This window comes from Vigna angularis, chromosome 1 (genome assembly GCF_016808095.1).
Source record: "Vigna angularis cultivar LongXiaoDou No.4 chromosome 1, ASM1680809v1, whole genome shotgun sequence".
NCBI lineage: Eukaryota > Viridiplantae > Streptophyta > Magnoliopsida > Fabales > Fabaceae > Vigna > Vigna angularis.
This window is the reverse complement of record NC_068970.1, coordinates 22615285-22638923: the sequence shown is the minus strand read 5'-3', so window position 1 is coordinate 22638923 and position 23639 is coordinate 22615285. Positions and strand designations below refer to the sequence as shown.

The 23639-nt window shown below is 31.1% G+C and overlaps 1 protein-coding gene, 1 long non-coding RNA gene and 1 pseudogene across 10 annotated transcripts; all 3 read left to right on the top strand.

The window, feature by feature from the left end:
- The first annotated feature begins 3562 nt into the window (after window positions 1-3562).
- LOC108344170 (uncharacterized) lies at window positions 3563-5607 on the top strand. Its single transcript, XR_008249788.1, has 3 exons — window positions 3563-3956; window positions 4302-4382; window positions 5540-5607. It is a non-coding gene; the product is annotated as an uncharacterized LOC108344170 (long non-coding RNA).
- Window positions 5608-5666: 59 nt separating this feature from the next.
- On the top strand, window positions 5667-8438 carry LOC108328454 (dehydrodolichyl diphosphate synthase CPT3-like; annotated as a pseudogene).
- A 1567-nt stretch (window positions 8439-10005) lies between these two features.
- Window positions 10006-15286, top strand: LOC108344126 (dehydrodolichyl diphosphate synthase CPT3). Of its 9 annotated transcripts, XM_052870160.1 has the most exons (4): window positions 10308-10324; window positions 10415-10448; window positions 11638-11713; window positions 13318-14654. In XM_052870160.1, exon 4 carries the CDS (start codon window positions 13359-13361, stop codon window positions 14436-14438), a length of 1080 nt encoding a protein of 359 aa, XP_052726120.1. In that variant the 5' UTR covers window positions 10308-10324; window positions 10415-10448; window positions 11638-11713; window positions 13318-13358; the 3' UTR covers window positions 14439-14654. The 9 variants fall into 9 exon arrangements, with proteins under 9 accessions (XP_017438105.1, XP_017438099.1, XP_017438091.1 ...); XM_017582616.2 differs by lacking the exons at window positions 10308-10324; window positions 10415-10448 and adding an exon at window positions 10006-10024; XM_017582610.2 differs by lacking the exons at window positions 10308-10324; window positions 10415-10448 and adding an exon at window positions 10081-10271.
- Window positions 15287-23639: the final 8353 nt, after the last annotated feature.

Sequence of the window (23639 nt, the reverse complement as noted above, 5' to 3'; positions counted from 1 at the left end):
TATGCTTTTACGTGTAAAAAATCAAAACTCTTTTGAAAAATGAACTGAAACTTTTAAATTAAAATAAACTAAAATTTTCTAATTGTCTTAAAAACTCGTTTAATTTAATCCATTTAATTTAAGTAAAATGATTGTTTTGGAATAAGTTAGATGCATTTCTTTTCATCAAACTAACATTACCCTGTCTTATTTTATATCTTTTATTTTAAACGTTTGGGATCTTTTGCAGACAAATGAATGTTGCATATTTTAATTAATATTTCATTTTTATTTCTTTTAACCCTTCAATTTGTTTTTCTTTTTTCTTTTCTTCCTTTTTCCTTCTGTTGCTGCTGCAAGTCTATCTTCCCTCATCTTTCTCCCAGTCATTCAAGCATAAACCCATATTGTAAACTAAATTTTAACCAAATTAATCAATTTTCCATAGTACTTGTTTCCTCAATCTTTTAATCATTTTGATAAAAGTGTAAATTTGCTTCTGAAGTCAAACAAAAATTTCTAACATTGTAAAATAATCTTCAAACTTTTTTTCTCTATAAACCAAGAAAAGAGTTCTAAAAAATTACATAAACACAGAAAAGAAGCAGGAACACTAAATATATATGCAACTTCATGTTTAATATAATTTTATTAATTTAATTTTCTCATTTTAAATAATAAATCATATTTAATAACAATAATAATATTAATAATATATTTACTTAAACAAATCACTCACTCATAATTTATTTAAATTATAAATCTCATTTTATTTTAATATAATTTTATCATTTTGATTTGTTTTTATTTAAAAAAAACTTACAATTCTTTTTAACATAATTTATTATATTTTATTTTTACTTATTTTTATTATCAATGATAAAATGGTAATCTTCTTATTTTAACAATAAAAATATTTTTTAATCTCAAAATATTAACTAAGTTTTTTTCTCAAATGTCTTCATTTCTTATCGTATTTTTCTTTATTCAAACAATCTTACTTTTTTCTATCTTTTCTCCTAATTTTATTTCTTCAAATTTGTCTTTATAAATAAACTCACTTACTTATTAGATATGACTAAAAGATGACATTCAACTTATTTATACTTGAAAGTGTAATAAAATATAAAAAAACTTAAAAAAATCTTAAAAGTGGTTGATAGAAGTTATAAAAGTTCTCCTTCTTCCGCCGAATGAGATATGAAAGACAAAATGTGCCAATTCTTGGAACTATTTTATAAGATAATAAAAATGATGTCGCGTTCATTTAATTTCACTTTAAACTTGTATTTTGTAAAAATTTGGAAAATTTAATTTATCATTGAAGAAAATTTGCTAAATGAAAATGTTACTTTAAGATGGATATGAATATAATTTTTTTTTTCAAAACTATCAGAAAAAATATACTATTCTATTAGGTTTTGAGTTATTCTTCACCTATCACTAAAGACCGATTTTGTAATTTATTGTTATAAAGAATTAGATATCCTAGTTTATGAAGACAAAATTAAAAAAGTGTTAGAAAACTCAATATGTCATTTGGAGAATATGCAAGGAACTTGTGTATTTCTAATGGTTTCTTTAAAACTTCAAGATTCACAAGTTTATATGATGTTGACTTTTTAGTGTCTAATCCATATGAAATAAGATGGAGCTTGTTTTATCTTTTATATTTGTTGTTGTCTTTGGTTGTTGGTGTTGAGTGAGTTTGAAGGATGAAATAGGTCAGTCTGTGGGCCAAATATTGAAACAAATCGATCTAGGTCAAATGACGAGATCAAGCTAAAGGTCGAAACAATTGGGCAAAAACGAATGTTTAGAACAATTTACTCGAGTTAAAGGTTGAGACAGGTTGACCCAAGTCGACTCAGGTCGACTTAGACTGATGCTCGAGATGAGCTACCCAAAACAAAGGTCAAGACAAGCTTGGTTGAATCAGCTAAGCCAATGACCCCAGTCGAAATTCACCAAAAAATTTGATTGAGTGGGTTTCGACCGAAATTTCGCCGAATATGGCCAAGTTGGCCTCGATCGAATTTCAATCAAGTGAGTCTTGTCCAAATTTTAGCTGATGAAAATTAGGTTAGCATCGTTTGAAATTTGACTAAATTCAGCTGAGTTGGTCCCCACTGAAAGCCTCGATCGAAATTTGGACAAACATTATCGAGTCAGCCTCAGCTGATTTTTGGTTGAGTGGTTCTCAACCAAAATTCAATTGAATTCACCTAAGTCGACCCCAACTGAATTTTTGCAGAGTTGGTCTTGACCGAAATTTTTGTCGAATTAAATTTAGCCCGACCCAAATTTTGACCAAATTCGGCCGAGTTTGTAGAGTCAGCCCTGACTCAAATTTTCCTAGATAAGTAGAGTTGGCCTCGATCAAATTTAGGCTAAGTCCGTCCCGGGCAAATTTAGGCTGAGTCAGAATCAGATGAGTTAGGTCTAGTCAACCGTAACTGATATTGGACCGAATTTTATCGAGACGACCCTAGTCAAAATTTGGCCGAATTTGATTCAATCAGTTGAAATTCAGTCAAATTCTATTGAGTCGATCCTAGAAAAAATTTGGCTGAGTTCAATTGACTGAGTCTCAACCAAAATGTTGAGATGAACTGAACTTTTAAGACGAAATGAATTTGATGGATAATGGAAATAAGTCTACTCGAAAGCCAGAAGGACTAACTCGTGTTAAAAGTTTAAATTAATGCAATTCAAGTTAAAGATAGAGACGAAAGAGAAGATAGATCCTAATCAATCTAGCCAAGGTTATGGCATATTAATTTAAATAAAAAATTTAATAATATGTTTAAATAATTGTATTTTTTTTATGTTTAAAATAAGAAATCTATTAATTAACTTTATCTTTTTTTACCATATTAACTATTTTGATAAGGTGTTTTTTTTTTACTTTTTGTGATTTTTTTTTCTCGAATCCACATGGACCGATGTTAAATCGAGGGAATTGTACTTTATTGACAACTCTACTTTTCTATATTTTATTGTCTGAGCAAACTTGAACCAGAATTTTGATAACGCTAAGATTAAAAAGTGTTATATATTAACTTAAGACATTTTTTTTAAGCAGTAATGTTTATACATGTTTCTTTAATTAAAACTAGAACACTGAAATAAATCAACCATTTATATGAATTAAAATGGAAAGTCAAGTTTTTTAAATTGTGATAGAATAGTTTTATCATTCGATTCAAAATAATAAATAAATATGTCCGTTTATAAATATTTAATAAGAAAAATATATCGAATTATTAAAATGAATATACGAGCGTGCCATTAATAACTTTTTGTGTAATAATTTTAATTATATGTCAAAATCATTAAAATATTATACATAGATATATTTTAAAATTTTATATACTATCATAAAATAAATAAATTGTAATTTAATTTGTATCATTATAAAAATTTCGAATAAAATAAAATTAAGTGTTTAATTTTTTTTCTAATCCTTTAATTTAAGAATGTTAAGTACAATTTAATTACATTATAAAAATGTAAACAAAATTAAAGAAATTTTAAAATATAATTAGTTAGCTTTCCTATTAAATACTTTTATAATTACTTGCTTCTGGAAAACGGTAGTGAAGAAAACAATAAACAAACCTACGGCAGAGCCAGCACGAACAGCAGAGCACAAACTTCCGAAAGGAAGAAGAGAACCACGGTGCCGGTAGGAACGGCAGCGATTTGGTGACCTGAGAAGAGAACCACCGCACGCTACCACGCCGATGACCGGACGACAACGACGTCACAAACTGCGGCAACAACGACGGCGTGGAGAACAAAGAGAACGACAGCGCCTCGCGAACAAAGGGTGCCTTCCGTCGGGATAGGGAAAGAGAGCCCTGAAAGCGTCCTCGAGTAGAGGCGGATGCGTCGGTCTTCCGCAAGCAGTAGACGACAAGAAGAACGAACCCTACCCCGCGAGCAGTAGAGGACATGAACGAACCCTAATCGCGGTGAGTTTTGTTTATTTTCGCATGCGAAACGACAATGAATGTCGTTTGTTTTAAAAAATACCCCTCTGAACTCGCTAACACGACTGCAAGCTCGCGAGTTTGGCGGAGCTTACCGAGTTCTCGGCGAGCCCACCAATCCCGCTCCAAAAATCGAGTTTGCATACGATTCAACTCGGGCAATGTTTTTGGGAACGTATATATAGTCGTCTAAGTTTTTACGAGTTAACACTCGATTTTAATAAGCACGACTGTTTTCTTGGGTGAATTGATTTTCCCATTTATAGTTTACGATTTATAATCATAGAACGAAGCTCAAATATTTTATTCTCTTATTTTTGTTTTCAGAAATCTCTTCAGAGGTGTTTGATTGTGGTGAAGGTTGAGTGATGCAATGCGTTGTTTGGCTTCATTTGATGAGAGAAAATTGTGGGGATGCTTGTTTCTGTCAATTGGTTCTGTTTTCTTTGTTGGGTTTTTCTTTGTTGCTGTGATTTCCAAGCTTTTGCCACCTTCTCATTTTCCCCTCATTTCTGCATTACAAAATGACTGGTAATTAACTATTGGATTGCTCCAAATATTGACATTAATTGCTGTTTTGTTTTATATGCTGATTATAGTGAGTGTGTTATATTGTGTGTCTCACGAGCATGTCATTCATGATACACAGTAAATGGTTACTGTATGTCCCTTTCATGACATGAATCTGATTTGTTTAGTTTGAAATTTGTGTTTGGTGATGACTCGAATGTGGTAAGAAATTAGACAAGGTTGTGCTCTTGACTTTCTTATCACTTTGTGTAGCCAGTAAGTGAAAGCTTGAGGGTTGTACCACGTTTGAGTCTGCTTGTTTCATACATCTCCGAGGGGCAAAAAGAGTTTGTCTTTTACATCTATATTAGAATAAGAAAAGTGTCTATGGCTAATGGAAAGTTGTTCGAAAACACCCCAAAGTTGCACATCACTTAAGAGTCAAGATTAGGGGTAGTTTATGTATACCGTCTCATGAAACATTTCATACTCTATTGCAGCCTAAACCAAACAGCTTGGATACTCAAGGCAGTGAATTTGGTAGCATAATAGCCTCACTGATGATGCTTTGAAAAAAAAAATTGTTAGGGAAATGATCAAATCAGAAGAACCAACAAATTGTTGGACTTGAGGAGAGAGGTTGTTTTATGATGAAGTAGTTAATGAAGTACCATTTTACTCTTGGTCCATCATGATGTTTGTCCTAGCTTCCTAAGTGATTCTTTCTTTCTTTCATAAGGGCTTGGATCCTCCAAACTTGGGTATATGGTTCATATGCATTAACTCCTTAGGTTAGGAGTTCTACCTTTTGCCACTGTCTGTCTACCACAACCAAATTTTCAGCCTCTTTTGGACTCTTGGACTAAAATAAGAAAAATAAATTTCACCTGTTTGATAATCATCGACAATTAAATATATCGGTGGAATAGATTCTGTGTTGTTGCTATCATTTTTGGTATAAGCAATTTCCGTTATTTCGTAACTAGTATTGTGTCTCTGAGGAAGAAAGAGAAACTAATTGTTTTTCTGATTTTTGTTTTTGACAAATATAACAGGTACTACTGCTTCTTGGTGCCATTGACTCTCCCTATAATTGTTGTTGCTGTGTACTTTCATTGGCTCAGCATGAAGTTGTTCAAGCATGCTTAGCATAACCTTCTCAGATTTTGAAGGCAGAAATAAATGTATGCTGTTGGAGCAACAATCACCTATATCAATTGCTGCCTTGTTAGATTCTCTGGACTTGCACTCCTCTCATCACCTAAAAAGAGCATAATGATTAAGATGTTAAATGTGATTATATGTGTGAATTAACATGCAGAATCGTTCCTATTTAATCAAAGGCCTCGGTTTTAAATCCTGAATATTGTGCTAAATATTTGCCCAAGTTCTATTTTCCAGAGCGATCTTAAAAGTTGAATGCACAGTACAAATGCATTTAAACATTGAATATGTAAACGTATATATAAAGGGTGCTTATGTATTGTCTACTACAAAACAAGTTTACGTGCGAGTTAACTAGGTTCATGGGTGTGGGAACATAAACTTATTTACGCGTTGACTTGTGATTATTGATTATTTCCACGTATATTCTTTTTAAATTATATTTTCGTTTTTGATATTATTGATAGGAAAATTTGATCATTGTAAAGAATATTTTAAATCCTAGATTTTTCTCTTTCTTCATTGCTGCAACCAACTTATAGGAATCCCAACTCATAGTTCCATTCGCTTTTAGAGTAGTGATACTTAAATCATCAATGAAATATGATGTCATTTGTTGTTCGGGAAGTTATTTTAATAAGCAGTTGCATTTAGGCACCCAATTTATTTGATGCCTGAATTATGCCATTTATGTTTATATATATAAAATAAATTTTGACTCTGTTTTTAATGCTCTCACGTCCCTCCTTAGATACTGCTATGAATTAGGAGTGAAGTATGTAACTGTCTATCCATTCAGCATTGATAACTTTAAAAGGAAGTCTACAGAAGTTCAATCCTTGTTGGAACTGATGCGGAAAAAGATAGAGGAGTTGCTTGAACAAGAAAGTCTCATTAATGAGTATGGTGTTAGATTACATTTCATTGGAGACATGAATTACTGACAGATCCTGTCAGGGCTGCTGTGGAAAAGGCAACGAGAGTTACTGCCCACAACAACCAGAGAGTTCTTTTGATTTGTGTACGTATACTTCTTGTCACGAGATTATGCATGCTGTTCAAGAATGTTGCAAAGAAAAATTGAATGAAGTTCAAGCGTTAAAAGAAGAGAAAGTTACAAATGGTGCGTTTTCAAAAATTGACGAGGGCCTGAAAGGAAATGATTTTGATTTGCTTTCTCAAGATTCATGTAAAGAATATCGAAATGCAATCAAAGCTTGTAGTACCGAAGTAGAAAGTGCTGCAAGGAATGATGGTTTATTTGAGAATAATATCGAGAATCATATCGGTAACGACACTGAAGCTGAAACGACATTATACAATGGGCTGGTTGAATTGACTGAAGAGAGAAAGGATATACAAGATGAGGTTCCTTTTATAAAACTGGCGGATATTGAGAAGAACATGTACATGGCAGTTGCACCTGACCCAGACATCTTGATCCGATCTTCTGGAGAAGCTCGCCTCAGTAATTTTCTACTTTGGCAGACTACTACATGTCCTTTGTATGGTCCGACTACACTCTGGCCTGAAATTGGTCTAAGGCACTTTATCTGGGCAGTATTGAACTTTCATAGATTTTTATTTGGAAAACAAAAAGAAACAGTTTTAAGTGTATTCTTGTTGGCCAAAATTCAGAATATGTCGCAACAGGTGAATAATATCTGCAGCCATTTGGCAATTGGAGCGGCTTTAACTGTATGTTTTTTTACTGTATTAATGAGTGATAGGCGTAATATGAGATGAGATTATTTACATGCAATGCTATGTAATAAGGAAATGGAAGCAATATATGGCAAATAATGAACAATGCCGAATTAATTTCGGAATTCTTTCTTTTTTATCTCCGACTTAAACTTATAATTACTAAAATATCACTAGATTTGTTGTTTCAGAGATTTATACAGAAAACAAAAAAGAAAGAACTTGTGTCGTCTTCACTGTTCCTGTAGTGAAAAATAAGGGGCGTACTAACTTTCTTTTGTAATTTTGAATAAAACAAAAAATCATAACAAAGTCTACTTAAACAATCAATGCTCTATGGAAGATGAAGTTGGGGTAGGGAGTCTAGAAATAAAAATCTAGTGTGTATAATTCTTGTACATTTGCCTGTGAACTGTATAAATATTTGAATAGGCCACTTGTATGTGAAGAGTGATGTGTGGGGGTTTGGTGTTGTGCATCTTGAAATGCCTGACAGGCGTGAGGGTACTTGACATGTTGATTGGACCAAGCTTTGTTTCTCTTCCAAAGGAAAGTTGAAACCATAATGGATGGTAAGATAGAGGGTCAATATTCGCTAAAGAAAGCAATACAAGCAGCACAACTTACTCTAAAATGCTTAGTACATTTCCCTAAACAATGTACTGCAATTTAATTTAATGCCACTAGATTTTTAATGTTATTATAATTTGTTTGAAAAGGGGTTATCCCTTTTTGTGATGATATTAATTAAGTTGTTATTTTGTAGAGACTTTACCACACTCCACTGTTTGCATATCTTCATTTCTTGATCAACACCCAAAGTTGCTTGAGCCTTTGGGAACAGCATATGATTATTTCTGCAGTAACTTTATGACGCATATTGGTTTTCCTATCAATGAGGTCCATGTATTCTTAGTGCACCTTGGTATGTGACAACATTACCATGCGAGTTTGATTTGACCACCATTTAAGTTTCTGTGTATATTGGATTATATATGAAGAGGTCAATGTAATTTTTTTGGGGTATACTCTTCGTGAGAAGAGACCATGGTTGTTATTCTATGTTTAAATATTTTGTACAGCAAACATTGTTCTGCCTATTATTCATTGTGGTAGCATTGTTGTGTTTGTGCTATATTGTTTTAGTTCTCACTTAGTTCGATTGTATTTTGTTAACTACGTGTGTGATGAACGAAAAATATATTTTCCGTAAAACTGAAAAAATAAATATGAAATTCAAATTTTTAATAATTATTTGCTAAGTTACGAAGATATAATAGATTAAGCGTGTATTACCTATATAAGATTTTGATGAAATTTCTTGTAAATAATATTTTAAACCACAAGATGTACTGACTCATCTATTATTAATATCTTTTATAACTATATTTGAATCAATACATGAAATAATTTCTGAAATAGTATTTAAGAAAACTGTTATTGAAATTGTTAAATTGTGTTTTTTTTTTGTATTAAGATTCTCGAATTTTTCACTTGCAAAGATTGAATCTCAGATAATACTTTCAGTGTTCCGTTATTACATTATTTTTGTATTGCATTTAAAATTCGAAAGGTCAAGGACAGTGTAAATATTTGAAATGCAATAAAGAATTTTTCTTCTTCCTTATTTAAATTAAAAAAATATCTAAAACTAAATTAATATACAAAGTAACCTTTATTTAAAAGAAAAAAAATCAAATGACATAAAAAAATAATATATAAGGATTTGTTTCAATATTGCAAAATAGAACAACTTTTCATATTTTACTACTTATCTTATATAGATTATTAGATGTGACAAATTTTCATCAATTATTTTTAAATTTAATTTTTAAAAATAAGAAAACTATTGGATATCAATATAAGATTGTAATGAAATGATTTTGATCTTTCTTTCTCAAAGTTAAACCAAGTTAACCTTTTTTGTCTGTGAATCCGAAAACTGGCTATTATATTTATTTAAAAGCTAGATTTATTGACTGAATATTTCTTAAAACAAAAATTAATCATCATTATTTTAACATTAATTACATTTAATTAATGTTTTTTTACTCAAAGAGAGTCTGTGAAAGTTTATCTGAATTTAAGTAGTTTACTTAGAAAAAGGTCTCATCTTGAGTTAATTCATTTTCCATATCTAAGATCTTAAAGTAATACTGATTAATTATGTTAGTTTACTCATAAGAGTTAATTTATATTTATCTAAGAATGGGTAATACTGGAATTAGATTTTCTAAAGGTTCTAGATTTTTATTGTCCTGGAAATATCTGTAATATAAAATAATTATTATGATAAAAATAAAAAAAAATTATCTTACATAATACTTTATCATTAAGCTAAAAGCATATAGTTGATATATTATTTATTTATTCTCTTGTTTTTTAAAAACCTGCGAAATAAACCCTAAATCTTGATTCCCAAGGATTTTTTTAACTACAAGCTCAGCTTTTTTGCTCCTATCTCCCTGCTCATTTTTTCTTTAATTGATTTTATTTTAACTTTAGTAAGAACAATGGTAGATTCTCTTCGTTATAGATATTTTAAATTATTGTTGTTAGTCTATGATCATAACACTAGTGGCATTAGATATGCTTAATTGAAATTTGTCATTCATTTGGGTTCTATTTGTTCTGTCTTTTTCCTCGATGACGTAAGTTTGATTTTTCTTCTGGTAAGTGATTAATTGTATGCAAGTGCATCTGCTCCTTCTACTGTCAAAGTTAGCCTATGATGTTCATTATTTATCAAACAAACAATTCCACATTCAACGAATCTTCGTTGTTCCTTGTCACCAAATAAGACTAACATAAACACTTTGCCACGTCAGTTATAAGAATTATTCACTCGGCTTTTGGAATGGGAACGTGCTTAGTAGAAGCTCTCAATTATTTGGGATTTTGCTTCAATTCAGACCACACGTAGATTTTCCCTCCTCCAAGTGATCCCAAAGACTCTTTTTATTTTTATAAAAGTGATTAAATTATTATTTTAATTTAAGTTGAGGTTTTTTCCGCCGGTTCTCCATGTTACTGTACTTTATGAGATGATTTCTTTGTTACAGGGTTTTCCTTTTGCCGCTTACTTTTTTATAAAAGGTCTTTTCTTTCTTTTAATTATGATTTGTTTCCTTAATTAATTGTACCTCTGCTGCTGTTTTTGTTTTAATGTTTAATACCAATTATTGGTCCCGGCAGTTGCTGTAAGATAGATTTCCAGAGCTTTTGAAATTGATTTTTATCTTTCGGGGTGTTAATTTTCCTACACCTGCCAAGTGTTTGAAGGGATGCATGAATGAACTTGAGAGTTGATTTTTTTCAATCGTTTCGATGACTGCGTATCTTTCTTTCAATACTGTTTTATATGTCCTTTTTAGTGCACTGGTACAGGTTTAACAGGGTTTCACTATATATTTATCAGTCTCAGGGGTGATTGGTTATCAACCCATCAGTGTTGAAAGGACAGTCATTTTTAGTTTTTCATTTTAATGACCAGGATTGCCTTCTCGCAAACCTAAAACATGTCAGTTTGTTAATGTAGTTGTAGCATGCTCTTTTTATTGTCTGTGTCCTGTAACATGTTGAATTTGTTTTTCATACGCACCACCCTGGTTTACCACTTCTGGACATATGTTCACATTTTTTGTTGGCTAACTAAGTATTTCCACCTTATCCAATCTAATTAATTAAGTAAAGCTCTTACTCTGATATTCTCAACATAACTTAGTCTAGCAGCAAATACCTATTTCATATGGGTTAGAAAGATAACATTGGAAATTCTTGCTTCTGATTAAATCTTTTTGTATATTTTGTCGCTTCCCTGCATCTATCTTGGCAATCACATTTTCTTTCAAGATCAAAGCTGATGGATGTAGCTGAAAGGAGTAATCATATTCATTTTGTTGTTTTTATACTAAATTTTCAACCCATCTCTTGAAATACAATGAAAACCATTATACTTGCATATGTATGAATGAGGAGCAATAGGAGCAAACACTAGGAGGGTTATGAAGACTATGTGTGATCATTGTGTTGCATCTGAATTTTTTTTTTTTTTGTATTTTAGACAATTTATTTACGTATTATCTGTTAAATTCATAATAGATCTGTATTCATAGCTAGTATATATTTTAGGCCTTTCATTTAGGAAGTGAGAAAGTCCCAACTCCTCTGACTTATTGGTTGAACTGTGACTTGGAATTAAACAAGTTATGAACATTTTGCCCATTCTGGTTTTTTGTGCACTTTGTGCTTTTGAACTGACCATATTTGTGATATTTTCTTTCAGAATTAGGGACGTTCAAGAAACCAACGAAGCACATTTAGTTGATGAAATCATAGGGTTTCAAGAAGGCTGTTATCAGGTACTACTGGCATCATAGGTTGGCCATTTTTTTCTGTGTATTTGATTTATACGTATTTATCTAGTTAAAAGTGAATTTCTTTTATGAAAATTTTGCATCTTTGTTGTTTAGGTTGATATTGTAGAATTGAAGCATTAAAGTGGAGTAAAATGTCAAAATTCTGCATTTGAGTTTCTAAATATTGTAGTCCTGTCATAGCAGAGTTTCATGCATTTTATTTCAAGTTTAACAACTTACATAGGAAGCTGGTTTTCCCCCATTAAATATGATGGTTGTATGTCTATTTGATCCAGGCTTTAAATGTGCTTTTTGGCATGAATTTCAGCCCCATTTTAAAGGTGCTTAATTGCCTTCAACTCAAAAGGAAAAAAATGAAACCAAAGTAGGATGAAAACCTGATTTCTGTGAGCGTTATAATTCAAATGTTAATCACGCTGGACCAGAATACCTTCAACTTTATTAAACTGTATGAGAAACAAAAACACACCGTGATACGTTTTCAGACCTATAATGCGATGTTTTAGAAACTACATATCGTTATTCCAACAACATACCAGGTTTCCTCCAATGTGGAGAACCCAAACAAATACAATTTCTGGTTATTCGAGAGAATCAGACTCTCCACTCTTCCTATTCTTTTCAAAATGTACAAAAACAATGAAAAACTGTTAAAAACAAGTGTCTACATAGTCTGATATAATAAAACCTACCCACATCCCTTTTATTTCTCCTAATATAAACATTTCTCTTGAACCTATCAATACCCCTCTATGAAAGTTTCACCTAGTCCTCAAGGTGGAAAGCAAGAAACTCCTTACTGATGGTAGTAGCATCTTTCTAGCGGTTTTCAATGGGTGAGAGGTGTTTTCAACTAGACGAACTACTTTCTTTTTTTCTTATTTTGTAAACTGTATCAAACCTATCAATATTCCTCCATGAAGTTGCACCTTATCCTCAAGGTGAAATTCTGGAAATGTTTTATGAATGTAGGCAGTAGATTCCCCTAACATCATCATATGGAGCTGTTTATTTTTGCATGATTAGGCCCAAACTTTTCATCACACCTGAAGCATAAGCCCTTTTTTATTTTATCTTGCAATTCTTCTTGGGACAATTTTCTAAATGGTGTCCCTCCTTGTTGAGTCCAAGCAGGAGAACAAGTGATGGTGCTCACACAGCCAATGCTCTGTCCACTTCCTCTGTTGGAGTTGGTAAAACCCACTGAATTTCCCCTTCTTTTGAGTAACTGCAAGTAGGTGGCAATTGTCTATAGGTGTTACTTTGAAGTTGCACAGTGAGATAGTCCTCCTTGGTGCCTTTTCCTCCACCATTTGAGCCTTCATCATTAACACAGCAAGATTCTGGGGTTCATAAAGTTTAACCTCCGCCTTTATGTCTTCCTTCAGCCCATTCAAGAATATGCCCACCAAGTAATCTTGTTGCATTCCTTTCATGAAACCCTGCATATTAGGTCCAGTTTGATGCAAGCCAAGCAAAACTTCAAATGGGTTCTGCAACATTGTTGACTGAAATCTTCTAACATTGTTGGACTGTTGTTGCTTTAATTCTTATTTCTACCTTATAATTAATTTTTTTTAAATCAGATTTATCTTGGACTATTCAAGTTTCAAAACTGAACAGTTCAATGCGGAAAACTACTGGAAATATTGTAGGCCAATTCTTCGGTGGTTTAAATTGTTATCTAAGAAGATGTATGTTTGCCATTTTATCTGTGGGTCCTGTACCAAGTCATATTGCTTTCATCATGGATGGGAATCGAAGGTATGCAAAGAAGAAAAACATGGAAGAAGGTGATGGCCACAAGGCTGGATTTAATGCTCTCACGTCCCTCCTTAGATACTGCTATGAATTAGGAGTGAAGTATGTAACTGTCTATGCATTCAGCATTGATAACTTTAAAAGGAAGTCTACAGAAGTTCAATCCTTGATGGAACTGATGCGGATAAAGATAGAGGAGTTGCTTGAACAAGAAAGTCTCATTAATGAGTATGGTGTTAGATTACATTTCATTGGAGACATGAAACTACTGACAGAGCCTGTCAGGGCTACTGTGGAAAAGGCAACGAGAGTTACTGCCCACAACAACCAGAGAGTTCTTTTGATTTGTGTAGCGTATACTTCTCGTCACGAGATTGTGCATGCTGTTCAAGAATGTTGCAAGGAAAAATTGAATGAAGTTCAAGCGTTAAAAGAAGAGAAAGTTGCAAATGGTGCGTTTTCAAGAATTGATCAGGGCCTGAAAGGAAATGATTTTGATTTGCTTTCTCAAGATTCATGTAAAGAATATCGAAATGCAATCAAATCTTGTAGTACCGAAGTAGAAAGTGTTGCAAGGAATGATGGTTTATTTGAGAATAATATCGAGAATCATATCGGTAACGACACTGAAGCTGAAACGACATTATACAATGGGCTGGTTGAATTGACTGAAGAGAGAAAGGATATACAGGATGAGGTTCCTGTTATAAAACTGGCGGATATTGAGAAGAACATGTACATGGCAGTTGCACCTGACCCAGACATCTTGATCCGATCTTCTGGAGAAGCTCGCCTCAGTAATTTTCTACTTTGGCAGACTACTACATGTCCTTTATATGCACCAACTGCGCTTTGGCCTGAAATTGGTCTCAGACACTTGATCTGGGCAGTATTGAACTTTCAGAGGCACTACTTTTATTTGGAAAAGAAAAAGAAACAATCTTAAGTGTATCCTTACCGGCCAAAATCCAGAATATGTGGCAACAGGTAAATTATATCTGCACACAATTAGCAATTAGAGCAGCTTTAAATGTATGCTTTTTGACTGTACTGATGACCATAGATTATTTACATGCTTTGCTACGTAATAAGAAAATGCAAGCAAAATATTGTAAAAAATTAACAATGTCGAATTATTTTCAGATTTCTTTTTTCGTTTTTATCTCCTACTTTAACGTATAATTTTTAAAATATCACTTCATTTCTTGGATCCAGAGATTTATACAAAAAAAAAAAAAAATCAAAAGAAAGCAGGAAAAGTGTTGTCTTCAGTACTTCTGAGATGAAAAATAAGGCGGTATACAAACATTTTTTTTTTGTAATTTTGAATAAAACAAGAAATTAAAACAAATTCTCCTTAAACAGTTATGCTCTGTGGAAGTTGAACTTGGGGAAGGAAGTCTATAATTAGAAATCTAGTATGTATAGTTCTTTTATCTGCCACAAACTAATTTGCCTGTGAACTGTATAAATATTTGAAGAGGCCACTTGTATGTGAAGAGTGATGTGTACATGTTTGGTGTAGTGCTTCTTGAAATGCTGACAGGCATGAGGGCACTTGACACAACCTCCAGAGAGAAGAAACTGGAAGATTGGACTAAGCTTCGTCTCTCTTCTAAAGAAACATAATGGATGGTAGGATAGAGGGTCAGTATTCGCGAAAGAAAGCATTACAATCACCACAACTTACTCTAAAAGGCCATAGTACATGACCCTAAACAATGTCCTTCAATTTAATTTCACTAGATTTTTAATGTTATCCTTTTTTGTTAATAGATTAATTAACTTGTGTTATTTTTTAGACACCCTATATGCTATACCACACTCCATATGCATACATCATAAGAAACTTGAAAAGGGTGAAAATAGGTTTCGTTTGTACTGCATAGGATAATGCGGTAGTCACATAGATGTGACTATCCTTTGTATGGAACCAGAAGATTCGTTTCGGTGAAAACTATCAAATAAAAGTAGGTTTAATCATTCATGAAGTCCTTTTTTTCGTGTGGAATCTCAATTTAGTCCCTTTATTTTTGAAAATCTCAATTGGGTCCCAAATTTATGAAAATTGCAACAATTGGATCCTTTCCGTTAAATTGTCTCCAACGGCGTTAGTGTGTGTCTGACGTGGCACGCCATCCACGTCAGACTACAGCGTGCCACGTCAGACACACACTAACGCCGTTGGAGACAATTTAACGGAAAGGATCAAATTGTTGCAATTTTCATAAATTTGGGACCCAATTGAGATTTCCAAAAACAAAGGGACTAAATTGAGATTCCACGCAAAAAAAAAGGACTTCGTGAATGATTAAACCATAAAATTACGATCTCACGCCCATATACTTTTTATCTCCACAAACTAAGACTTGTTTTCGGGGGTATGGATGTTATACGGAGAGGGTAAGAAAAAAGTGTCACGCCCGGGCTAAATGCGGGTTGCGCCAAAAAGGATGAGTTATGTTATTTGTTTCCAATGAGAAAACCTTTGATATTTGTTTCCAATAAAATTTGACAATAAAAAAATTGTTATTTCAGTAGAAAAACAAATTAAATTTTATTTTTAGTTCTTTGTGTTTGAATTTATAATTTAGTCTAATTTAAAATTTAAATATATTAATTTTATATATCTAGGAAAATAGGTTTATTGATTCCATTAATATTTTTTTTTGTAAAGTAAGTATGATATTTGAAATACATAATAATGTAAATTTCACTCCCATCGTTTAATTGTCAAGAGTCAGAAAAAAAAAAAGATTCAGTTATACAAAAATATGACAAACCTTTTATATGATTAAGCTTAAATAAAAATCTTAATAAATTTTCTGACGGTTATTGATGTAATTTATCACATGTAATAAATCTTTTTCAAGCACCCTTAAAATATAAGTGTTATTCTTAAAGTTCATTGGAATTAAAGGAGTTTGCAATCATTCTCATAAATAATATTGTGGTTTGGTTGATACCCATGGAAGTTTCCATTCCATATTTGATTCTTTCCTGGCACACTATTTTTTGCACCTAGTTTTATCAATATGTCTCTATAATTTTTTTATAGTGAATTATTGACTATGTGTGTCCAATAAAAGAAAATATCACTAATTGAAGAAAGGAAAAAAAAGGTTAATTTGATTGTCGCTTTAACCATAAGAAAAAGATTCTTACTCAACCAAATTACAGAGAAAGAGTCAAAATATTTCTTTTGTAAAAGTAATGACACATGAAGAAAGAATAAAAACAATGGATTGATTTTTGGTACTACAATTCATATTTCCAATATTTTTTAGGTATGAGAAAACTAAGGAGATTAAGGGAAGTGAATTACATATCTATTTAGGAATAACCTTGAGTTCATATGAGAAGACTATTATTAGAACATGTAATTTAGTTTTTAAGTAGTGATTTTATTCTATGTTTAGAAAAAGACTTTTTGTGATCATATTTTTTCTTTTAAGAATTTGATTTCCATTTTAAGATTAACCTTTTTGGATTTTTCTTTTAATTTTTCAATTTTTTTACATGGTTAAACACATAAAAAATTGTTGTTTTTGGTGAATTATGTAATGGTCTTCATTTTTCTTTTGTAAAATAATAATTTTATGAACATTACAATTGGGTTAAAATGATGTGATGGGAATAAATAATAGTTTATGTTGTGATACTGGAGATTATGACACATTCAATAATTAAGTAATTGGTAAATCAGGAAGTACTTAATATCTTAATAAGGAGACTTGTTTAGTCTTTCTCAATATTATTTTAGGAGTCTTTTTTAGTTTTGAAAACCCATCAACATCAAATAGATTTTACACAATTAGGTAAGTTAATAAGATGTTAGACTTTATTAAAAGTCATATAATCTATCTTATCTTTCATAGCATATATCACAAATTCGATTCCTTAAAACTTATGACTTGTAAATACACTTCATAGTTACTGATAAATCTTCTTAATGTTGTCTCATTACCTCGATGAGAAACTTAATCAACTAGTTACTTAATTGGTTGTTTAACATTTACTTCTTGTTATTCTTTAACAACTTGATATATACTATCATCTTTAATATCTTGTGGAACTTGTTAGATATATTAGATTATTAAATACTTTATCTTATATTTATCTTTTATTTTTAGTTAGTTTGTTATTATTTCTTATTTGTATTTTGGGCTTAACCTATATCTCTTATATTATAAATAGAGTACTCTATGTGTATATTCAACACATAGAGAAATTAATTTCATACATAGTTTTCATTATATTCAGGAGAACTTAAATAACTGATTGTTTAGTACGTTTTTGAATTGGAGGAATGTGAATGAATAACAATCTATTATTTGATTGAGAGAGTTGTACTTTATAATGTTTTTTTGAAACTCATATCTTGAATTAAATCACTCCTACAAATCAAATCATTTTTAAGAGACTTTACATTTTTTTTATTCCATAATTAGTGCTTTGAGATGGAAAATAGAATTTACACCCTTTGGATTTTTTTTATCATATCTAATGAAAATACCTATTAATAGTTTTGGGGTTTAGTTTCTTTTCTTATCAATTATTAAGTCTCACTTCAAACACACATCCCAAAACACCTACATGTCATAAATTGAATTTCTAACCTTTGAATAGCTCATAAAGTGTCTTTAAAATAACTTTAGTTGGAACTTAGATAATTGTCTTAAGTTGTTCCATCCACAAGAATTGATTAAGTTTTGAATTATTCCTCATGTTTCTAACGATATCCATTAAAGTTTAACATATTATTTTCGTCACACCATTTTTGATCTAGAGAACTAGGCATAATGTATTAGGCAAGAATCTCATGCTCTTGAAGAAATTTATCAAGTGAGCCATATACTTGTCTATTCTTTGTGTATTTATCATACTATTTGCTATCTCTATCTGATCTTACAATTTTAATTAGTTTTCCACATTACAACTTTACTTTAGCATTAAAAACTTTAAAGATATATAAGACTTCATCCTTAAAATGAAGTAAGAGCAAATGCATATATCGTGAGTAATCATGAAGCATCTCTAACTACTTGCATCCATATATAGACAATAAATATATGTATGAATGATCTTGAATATGTTTAAACCCTCTTTACAACAGATTTAGATTTAGGCTTAATTACTCGGATGATCTTCACTTTAAGAGTGTGTCAACTTGGTCTCCGCTTTTAATTTTGGGCCAATTTTGTCTCCAAATTTGTAATGTACATTAATCAAGTCCTTTTTTGTTAACGCTGTTTAAATCCTTAATGTTGATTGCTTAAACATGGCTTCGTTGCAATTTATGTAAACGTAACACATAAGTATTTTATGATGTACAAATTTGGATTGATAAGAAAAATAATAAAATTAAAAACCAAATTGGAATAAGGGCTTTCTTTATCTACGCCAAGACAACGAGAAGATGATTTTGGGATTTTAGGCGATTTGCAAGTGAAAGTGAAAAATCAAGCTTCCATTAACAACGAAGTGAGTTGAATTTTCTATCAAAGAAGCATATGTCTTCAATATGTATCATTGTGCATGTTGATTTTGGGTTTTTGTTCCTATTGTACTATTTCAATCATTACTAGGTTTAGGGTTAGTGTTTTTTATGTTTTTCATCTTTCAATGTTGCCCTTTTTTGTAATTTAGTATGTAATGTGATTGAATCAATACTTGTTTATGAATATAGTTGAAAGTGGTGTTCCACCATTATGTGTAGATCTTAAGGTTGTAGTTCCCCATTTCAAATTCGTCTTTTAGTGTGTTTGTGGTATGCAATGTAATATCTCTTATATTCTTGGAGAATTTTCATATTTCATAGGTTATATATATATATATATATATATATATATATATATATATATATATATATTAGTTGAGATGTATGAGTCAAGTTTTGAAGTGGTGTTTCACCATGGTGGAAAGTTTATGAATAATGAGTCATAGAAATATGTTTAAGAAATTGGTACTTTGTCACGTCACTCAGACAAATGGAACTACTTTGAGATTTTTATGAATTCTAAAGGACATGGATTACGTCAATGTAAAGGAAATGTGGTATTCAATAGGTGAATGTTTTGTGTTGGAAGGAAGGTTGGAATTGTTGTGTGATGACAAAATGGCATGTCATATGGAGAACATTGCCACACTTAATGGTAAAGTTCACTTGTATGTTGTACACATAGTGTTCAAGCCTCAAATAGTAAATATTTTGAAATATTTTCCTCATGAGGGTGATAGTAATAAGGGTGGTTGTATCAATGAGGTTAAGGGTGAAGATGAATGTGAACCTGAAGTTGCTATAGAGGTGATAGGGAGGGTAAGGGTTAACTTAAGGTTGTTGTAGAGGGAGAGGGTGACTGTGAACAATAAGTTTATGTGGAGGGTAAGAGTGAGGGTGAGCCTGAAGGTTTTATGGAGGGAGAGGGTGACTGTGAACAAAAGGCTAATGTGAAGGGTGAGATTGAGGGTTAGCCTAAGGTTGTTGTGAAAAGAGATGGGAACTATGAAAATGTAGTTCATGTGGAGGGGAGGATGAGACTAAAGTTGATACGGAGGGGGAGGGGGAGGGTCAAGGTCAGGATGACTTTGATTTAGTAGTTGGAATAAGTTTGAAGGGGACGTTTTAAGTGAAGATGAAATAGTGGATGTTAGTATCTATGGAGATAAAGTGGAAGATTAATTTTGGGAAGGTAATGTCGAAGTTGAAGTGGTGGGCTGAATGGATCTTCTAGCCAAATGCCAAAGGAAGTAGTTAAAGATGTAAATGATAGATATTTGTCTGACACTGAATGATAATATGAAAGTTTAGACAATGGTGAATATAGTGATTCTAGAGATAGATATGAAAACTTTGGAATATTTTCAATTTACAAAAAGTGTAGAAGATTATAAATGGGAAGTTGGCATGTACTTCACAAAAAAGGAAGAGTTTGCTAAAGCAATAAGAACTTATGGTGTGCATAATGGTAGAGAATTGAAGATTTTTAAAAATGAAACATGAAGAGTTTGTGTGGAATGTTTTGACGCAAAAGGAAAATGTGAGTGATATGCTTATTATGCTTGCTTATAAGGCTCAACACATACTTGTCACTGAAGAGAAATTATCAACATGCATAGTTACAATATGGAATTTAATGTCTATTTAATGACTTCAAAGTGGTTAAATGGTAGGTTAGAGAAGACAATAAGAAAGAATCTAATTAATCTCATTGACCTTAGAAATAAATTTGGTAAGAAATGAAACATTGATGTCTTTAGGTCTATGACCTTTTGGACCAAAACAATGACATACACCAGGATGGTTCCTTGCTAGAGCAATATAAAAAAGTGTATGACTATGCAAATGAGCTTCTGAGGTGAAATTCTATATCTATTGTGAAAGTCAATGTAGAAGAGAATGAGGGCAACCCAATATTCAAGAGATTGTATGTTTGTTTGAAGGCATGCAAAGACAACTTTATATCCTATAGGCCTATTATTGGTTTAAATGGTTGTTTTCTTAAAGGTAAATATGGAATGAAGTTGTTAACAGTTATGGCAAGAGATGGTAATGAGAAAATGATGCATTTAGCATATGTTGTTGTTGAAGTTGAGAATAAGGAAACATGGAGTTGGTTTTTGGAATGGTTGATTAACAGCCTTGGCAGGGTTGCACCCTGTTCAAGATATACATTTATTTCAGACCAACAGAAAGTAGGCTCTATATTTTATTCTTGTTTTCTTGTACATTTCTTGTCTAACTCTTGATACTTTAACCATAATGTTGCCTGTAATTAATATCACATATATGCAAATTTTAGAAAGAAATTTCTTGTAAAAAATCTAAAACGTTTGTTATTGAAGGCACTATCGTCCACACATCCTCAAGCATGAGAGGCAAAGACAGAGGTAGTCATGTGAGACATAAAAGAGTTGAATATAGATGCCTTTAAACATTTGATAGTTATTTCCTTAAGGTATGTATAAACAATTGAATATTGAATTTATTATTTAATTGTTGGTTTCTATTTTTAATGATTTATTTCTCTTGAACTAGATTCTGGTGAGAGTAAGGTGAATATTTACAATTGGTTGTGACATTATTGCCAATAATATATTTAGGAATTTTAAAAGTGCAATTATTAATTCAAGGAGTAATCCCATGATAAAAAAACATTCAGATTTACCTCATCAAAATATGGATAACAAATAGAAACAAGATAAATGCATGTGAAAGTTCACTTTGCTCAAAAAAAAAAAAAAAAAGAATAAGAGAATACTAAATATCAGATACCAAAATATGATTTTGATATGATTTTTTTTTTCTGAATTGATCTATTCTAATTTTACTTGATTTTAATGGGATTTGTAAGCAAGAGGAAAAAGAAAAATGAGATCGAGAATCTCTAATAATAAAATGAATTTATTTATTTTGAAAATTATATTTATCTTAACATAACCTATCAAAAGGTTGTATTGTAGCTGTTTGTTTTGAATTGTTTGTGAGTACGATATAAAACAGCAATTTATAGAGTGTACGATGGGTTTGCATTGGATTGGAAGGAAAAGTATTCTAAACAAACAAACATTTGGCTCTATTCATATTCATATTCATCTTCAACGTCTTATTAAACTTCCTCAAATTCATTGTTTACAACCCTAATTTTGATGTGATAAGTCTTGTTAAAATTTATTTCCTTGATTCAAAGTTTTTGTAATGAAAATTAAATTATTAGCTTTAAGAGTGGGCAATTTAGACTTTTTCCATTTTCTTTGGATGGTGATATTCCTTTTGAAAATAACATCTGACCTTAATTCAAATGTTGAAAAAGTAGATGTGGACATGTTTTAAATGCAAGATTTATTGTGGTTGTTCATCATTATTACCACTTTTCTTCTTCCTACATACACAATTCAACTTCACTTTTGCTTTCCTAAGTGGAAGGGTAATGTCACCATACCAACTACTATAATTTTAACATTATATAAAACTCATACAATTTTCTATCACTATTTTTTTATTATGTTATCTTTAACTAAGTAATTTTACCTTTTATTATATTCTATAAAATATATAATTTTTCAATTTCTTCTAACGTGAAACTTTATATTCACATTTGTACTCCACAACTTTTCTCCTCCTGTGAATTTCATTCACATTGTCTGAATTGGACATATGTGAAACCATAACCACTATGAAAGAGACACTCAAAAGAAATTAAGTTTACATATAAAAAGACTATGATGGACTGGGTTTTTAGTTGGACGAATCATACTGTGTGAAATGTGCACAAAATGATATAAAACTGAAAATATTGAGAATGTCCACTTTTAATATAATGACTAGTTTTATTTTATTTTAATACTAAACTCTCTTCGCTAAGATCGTTTTAGTCTTCCTAAAAAAAATAAATTTATTTCAATCATGTCCTGTTGCAATTATTTTGAGGTAATTTATGATATGTCAAAATTAGAGGCAGGACATTATGATGTATATTATTTTTAAAAATTTCCAATAAACTAGAATTTAGAGGATTAAAATTATATTGTCATATTTACCAAAAAACACATTTTATTATTTTTTTATTATATATAAAAAATCAATTTTAATATTCAATTATGCGTATTTAAATCTTTTAATTTTGGATATGTTAAAATTCAATTTGATCAATATAATGTATTTTAACATTAATATATACATATCTTATGTAACATCGATTTATATTGAGCATCGATTAAATATATTAAAAACCCTTTAATTAAATATATATATCTAAACGATTAATGTAATATAAAAAAAAGTGAATTTTAAGATTACATGAAACCAAAATTAACTCCAAAAAGGATTTGATAAGAAAATTAATTGTTGGCTAGTATAATCATGTAAAACATTGAATATATTAAGAGACTTTTCACATTCTGATTCCTAATCCAGTACATTGGATTGAAGACTAAATGCAGAGTAATATTTACTTCCACTACTACGTGGATTGTTTATTAATTGTAGAAACCTACACAATCTTGCAGCCAAAATCACATGATTTTATACAATAAATGACAACCACAAATGACTTGGTTATTGTTTCTATTGACTTCATTGACTTGACTATTGTTTTGTGCCAAAAAAAAACATGTTTTTCTTGTATATAATGAAGTGAGATATCAG